Source organism: Centruroides sculpturatus, unplaced genomic scaffold (genome assembly GCF_000671375.1).
Source record: "Centruroides sculpturatus isolate CEXI.00-Female unplaced genomic scaffold, Cexi_2.0 scaffold47, whole genome shotgun sequence".
Taxonomy (NCBI): Eukaryota; Metazoa; Arthropoda; class Arachnida; order Scorpiones; family Buthidae; genus Centruroides; species Centruroides sculpturatus.
The window spans coordinates 318,126-324,356 of record NW_019384385.1 but is presented as its reverse complement, the minus strand read 5'-3'; the positions used below and the strand labels follow the sequence as shown (position 1 = coordinate 324,356).

General features: G+C 26.1%; 2 protein-coding genes across 3 annotated transcripts in view; both read left to right on the top strand.

Moving 5' to 3' along the window:
- Nucleotides 1–3,032, top strand: part of LOC111618038 (ras-related protein Rab-18-like) — a 32,385-nt gene extending 29,353 nt beyond the window's left edge. The window contains exon 7 of the mRNA XM_023359457.1: nt 2,216–3,032. Within this exon, the coding sequence (XP_023215225.1) occupies nt 2,216–2,332 (117 nt within the window). The 3' untranslated portion in view covers nt 2,333–3,032. The remainder of the gene's footprint in view (nt 1–2,215) is intronic.
- A 2,312-nt stretch (nt 3,033–5,344) lies between these two features.
- The window catches only part of LOC111618037 (heat shock 70 kDa protein 4L-like), a 31,008-nt gene continuing 30,121 nt past the window's right edge, over nt 5,345–6,231 (top strand). The window contains exon 1 of one of the 2 annotated variants that reach the window (XM_023359456.1): nt 5,345–5,795. In XM_023359456.1, coding sequence (XP_023215224.1) covers nt 5,689–5,795 — 107 coding nt within the window. In that variant the 5' untranslated portion in view covers nt 5,345–5,688. The remainder of the gene's footprint in view (nt 5,796–6,231) is intronic. The other variant, XM_023359455.1, reaches the window with a different exon arrangement.

The following is a 6,231-nucleotide window of genomic DNA, read 5'->3' as shown; positions in this document are numbered from 1 at the left end:
TATATATATATATATATATAAACTACTCAAAGTATATAATATATATATATATATTTTATATACTTTGAGTAATTGATAGTGTAAAGTTGTCTCATTCCCAATCAATTTGAACTATTGAGACACTACTGAAATGTAGTTAGATAACTGAAAACATTGTATAAAAATATGAATGTTCCAATTGTTGTTCATTGATGTGGATATGTTACAGATAAAAGGAATGCACTTAAGAATTACTATAAATTGTTTTGACTAAATTGAATCTAAAAGTGAAAACATCAATAAGTTTTGTAATGCTTCAGTTAACACTATTTTTAAACTGAAATTAGTTTTATGAAATTTTATGTTAACTTATATAGCATAAAATTTATGACTGAATTATTTAGTTATTTATGCATTGCAAATGTAGTTTTGTAGTTTTACTTACTTTCAGACATGTGTAAAAAAATTTTTTTTAATTTTTAAAATTTAAATTACAGCATTTTATAATAATGTCTATATTAAAATAAGTACTGTACAACTGTTGAACATTTATTTAGTTTTTAAAAATTTTGTTTTCATTTTCAGAAATTACAGAAGTCTTCTTTTCATTAGTTATAACTAAAGATCAAATTATATGCATGCATTTTCCTTAAATGCTATATTGATAAAACCTTGGTATGAATATGATTTGGGTTCAAGTGAATCAGATTAAGATTCTGTTAATACATATTTTATATACATTATAACTTTTAGCACACATTTTATATTTAACTATTTTCAGGACAATAAATCCTTCACAAATTTTATAGCTTGTTTGCATGCAGTTGCTATTTTTTCAAATGATCAATAAATAATCTGTTTCTATCTATGCAGTGAATCGTTTTTGTGCATGTACAGTTTACATAAGAAATAGCACTCCGTCATCCAATTACAGATGAGCGTGCAAAATTAAAATGTTTTAATTGTCATGGAAAGTTCTCATTTTTCGAATTCTCAAAATTCTTTAAATTAAGTAGATTAAAATTATTGTAAATATTATATTTATTAATTTAATAATGTTAAATTTAAATCTTTCAAAAAATTGTGCAAGTATATTTAATGAAATAAAAGTGACTACTTTAATCATAAGAAATTCTAACTCTTGTGTATGGAACATGTGCAGATTAATTATAACAAAGATTATAACAAAATTATAATTATAACAAAAATTATAACAAAGATTAATTATATTGAGTTTGGTTTAAAGTATAGGTAAGACAGCAAAAATTAATACTGAATTGCTAAGAAAGTATGTACAAGAGTTTGGATCCTACATAGACATAAAATTGATTGAAAAATTCTTTATTGTATGTAATGTTATAAATTACTTGCTAAAAAACAATCCTAACATCAGTTCAACACAGGCCAAAATAGCTATTGATCACAGATAAGTTTAGTTGAACTGAAACTAATGTTAGTAAGTTTGTATAGTACATTGGATCAGAAAGATTGGAATTTTTTAATAATCATTCAAATGGAACTCTGTATGTTAATTCAGATCTGATCCAAATTGATGTAATGTGTGGCAAGCTGTAGAGATCATGACATCAGTTAAATATTATCATCAACTTTGACAATTAGTTAATAATTTAGTAAGAGTGTAATCATTTCTCGTCATTTGTACAGAGCTATAAATGAAAATACATAACTATTTTAGACCAATGACTTAGTTTCTTCCTCGTTCTATAATTATGTTAACCAGTTGTCCTCAAACATTTTGTAAACAATTGTAGTTATACAAATATATTCCATAATGATTGCATTATTGAATATATTTCTGTACCTCCTACATGAAACATTCTAAAGCATTTTTTGTGGTGATGTAATTTTCAAATTTCTAGTTGTTTTACTGTTTCATATTTATCTTCTCCCACCTAAAAAATATGGCATAATATATTTCAATAAGATTTGCTTGAAGACAGAATGCATTTCAATCTACAAATTTTAGTGTGTATTGTATTACTTGCACTTTTTACATTAGAATGCATGAAATATGCATTATGAATGTTCCTGTCATTTTTACTTGTGTATATATTGCAATTTTAAATGCACATAAATTTGATCCTTAGTTTTAACACACATATTTCTTATGAATCATTTTATTAAAAAAATATAGATTCAATTCAAATTAAAATATTTACATTTGAATTATTTTAAAATATTTATATTCAAAATTTTTAAAATTTTTTACTTTTAGATTCTTCAAACTCCAGGCCTGTGGGAAACTAATAGATCGGAAGGTCTTAGATTGGATGAAGATACAAGCAAAATTGAGGATAAAGCAGGATGTTCAAATTATTATTGTGTAATCTAGAAGTTTTGTATTTTATAATTTGTAAATATGTTAAAACAGCCAAAAACAAGGATATAAGCACTATAACTATCAAGTTTCTAGTGCTATGGAAACCAAAAAACTTTGCCAACTGAAGATTTTAATGCATATATCAGGGTTGGAAAATTTTATTCCATGCCTACAATATCATATTTCTGAAAAGAATAAGTTTTACTCTAATGGAATTTATTCACATTTTATATTAATTGATAAATTTGTGATTAGTTTGCATATTTACTGTGTTAACATCTGTAAATATTTATAATTATATTTAATTTTATGTTTAATATTATTTTGAAATCTATCCATTTTGCAATCATATATTCATAAATTCAAGAATTCAATTTTATTATAACATTTATTTCCTATTTTTATATAACTGAAATAAATCATACTGTATAAAACTTGTAGAAATCTAAAATTATATTATTCCTAATTAGCAAACATATTTTATAAGTGTAAATATTGTTACGCACAGTTATATTTTCAAAAAATTCAAATATATAGAAACATGTAAAAATCTAAAAAAATTAAAATTAATTTAAGTAAATTATCTTGTTCATTTCAAATTGATTTTTATGATTTGTCAATAAGAGGGAAAATTTTCTTGTTGGTGTTCTCATAATTTATTTGATTGTAGAAAATGTTTTGAATAATTAATAAAGTATTTATACATCAAAAATTGAATTCTAAATATTATTTGTTAATATATTTTATATAAGTGAAATTTAAGAAAATCTCATTGATAAGACTGAGCAATAATTTTAAGTGATTAATTTTTTCTGGTAGCAACTAGTGAGATGAAGTCTAAAGTTCCTATTCTACGGAGATTTATAATATCTTTAATTTACAAAATTGTATCGGTTCATGATTAAGGACTATAAGGAATAGATAATTGAATATCTAAAATGAGTGACAAACCTATGGCACATAACATATATAATTTAAATTTATCCTCTGCCTTTTTCAATCAACCTTTTGGTTATCAACTGATTGTCCTTTATTTCAGCCTACCTTTTTTTACATTTATTCTAATTAAAGCATATTTGTTTAATTTCTTTAAATATTATTATCAAAGTCTAAAATGTTGGCACGTATAAACATCTTTAAAGCTAAGTACAGTATTCTTATTATATGGCATACGGGTTTAAAAAGGTTCGTCATTCCTAATTTAAAACATTTCAAAATCACAATCATGTGCTAATGAGTAATTTCAAAAACTGCTCTACCTATTGATCAGCAATCTTTTGGATAGATGAGTCAATTTTAAACACACACATACTTTTGAGAATGGATATAAGTTGCTTTTAAGTTTTCGAACCTTGTATTTCACATACCTAATGTAAAAGTGTTAAATGCTTTTAGTTTCATTTAAAATCTTAACTTTAGCATTTACGTATATTATAATAATTTTTAAATCTAAGTGATTTCACTGACACATTCTTGTGCAGCATTAAACGAATAACTATAGAAATTTTCGTAATGTAAATGTATTTTTTCAAGTGCATAATTCACAACTTTTGTCTTCCTGAAAACATTTTGGATGACGAGTTTGAAAATACTGTATTATAAATCTTGTATAAACCCAAAAAAAGGACAGATGAAATTCCGGAAAGTTCAGATGTTAATGGACTTGGCCTTGCAACATCTCCAACATATCGAATGGGTGAAGCCGAAGCTGCATTGGGATCAAACCGAAATTGGCTTATATGAGCCACGAGGAGATAGAGGCCAAAATTTGGACAGAGGACGCGAGTTCGACCGCACTAGACGCCACTCGGACCAGTTCATGGAGGTACACATACAAAAATAAACTGCCGAAGAAAAAGAAATGCTCTTGATGTCTTGGCGGTTTCCAGAAATCAAAAACGGATCAGGGTATGGACGATTGAAGTAACGTCTTTGGACATTTGAAGAGTCGTCTTTTCGGGTAAGTGCAACTCTCAGAGATTGTATATTATTTTCATTCAGTTTTAGCTTTATAAAATGGTCGATTTTATTTTACAGACCCTCGTCTCACAAAGACGACCAAAAAAAAAAGGAGTTTGAGGAGAAATTGGAGACAAAGTTTAAAATTGTGCCAGAGTTGATCAATCCTCCCGTTCGATAGAATTTGACGAAAGCCGATACAAATTAATAATATGTCGCTTTACTCCTTAATTAGACACTATTATTTGGTTCGTTTTACCTCGATGTCCTTGCTGTTTTACATTTCTGTGTATTGTCTACTTGGACCTTGTTTATTAATGTTATACCGGTGAAGTTTCTGATTAGCAAAGAAAGATCATCTTAGTCAAAATCAAAACAAAAGTGAATGCATATTTTGTGATTTTTATTAAATTTATATTAAACTTTGAATTCTCTGGAAAACAGATTGAAATTTATATGAAGCTTAACGAATTATTTTTATCTTAACTAATTAATTAATCGAGGCTTTGTTCATATTAAATATACAAATAAGACTAGATAACGCCTGCCTCTAGTGCCAAATTATTTACTATTATTATTAATTTAATTAAATGCTAATATCAGTCAAAAGTTTGGCTTTAAATATTCAATTAAAATTAGATTGTTTTTATTATTTGGAATTTATATTATGATTTAAGAAAGATTATATAATAAAGTATCTTTTCTAAATTCTATTATTAATCATTTTATATCCAAACACCCCAATATGAATATATTTAATTTTCTACATTTAGAAAAAAATTACTTATTATATATATATACATGCATGCCTATTTATTTTTAACAAAGTCTGGATAATTGGAGTTCTATTATATTTAGCTTTTAAAGCTATTTTCGAGTTTCCGTTGATATGTTTTTTGCATATGTATTTATTAAACGTGCATTTTGCAAATGTTTAATTTTATAAGTCAAATGAATCCAGTAAAAATAATAAAACCGAGAATTTATTTAAATCTTCAGCAACTTATTACAGCAATTGTTTTTTTTTTTAACACTTAAATTTATAATACTATTATTTTTTTAATCTCTTGTAAACCGGTTTTCCGTTTCCGTTCGCAAAAACAAAATATATTATGAAATGAATGAAAACAATTTCATACTCTCTTTATATAGTGTTTTCCGAAATAAGAATGGAGCCAATGTTCAATAGTCTAAATACGAGAAGGAAAATTAATTTTTGAAGTGTTTATTTTCTATTTATTCAACTTTTATTGTTAGATACTGCGGAGGAGTGATACACATTTCGAGATACAGCATATCGACTTCGTTCTTATCCCGGGAAATACTATAGTTCTAGATTTGTTCTTTTTTTTTATGAATTTGAAGATTTAAATTTGGAATATTGAAGAACAGATTTGAATGCTTCGAATATGTCCGCTATAGGAATTGATTTCGGCTCGGAAAATTGTTATATCGCAGTTATTAAAGAAGGTGCCATTGAAGTTTTAATGAACGAATACGGCCTGAGAGCAACTCCGTGAGTAAAGAATTTGTTATTAAAAAAAATGAATGTTCGAAAATGGATGATTAGTGAATTTGGTTTGAAAATGAAGGGTTTTCTGAAGAATATGTTTTAATTTCTTTTAGAATAGGTTTCGAAGATCTCTTGTAATGTTATAATGGTTGATATATAATAAATTAGTAGAGGAGAAGGTGGTATTATGGAACTCCAATTACATTTTAGTGAATTGTAAACAAGGTATCATAACTACACCCACATTTTTTGTGCGAAAAGTACTGGTAACTAGTAATCTAAATGTTCCTAATTGGATTTTTCGCTAGTGTAACTATAAGTATGGTTTTTGAAGGCTTTTGTACAAAAAGTCCGAAAGTAGGCTTAGAGAAAATCGGGTGGTAATATGGAACCTTACTGTATATTTTCAAAAAAATGCTTTAATGTAGCCAAAAACAAA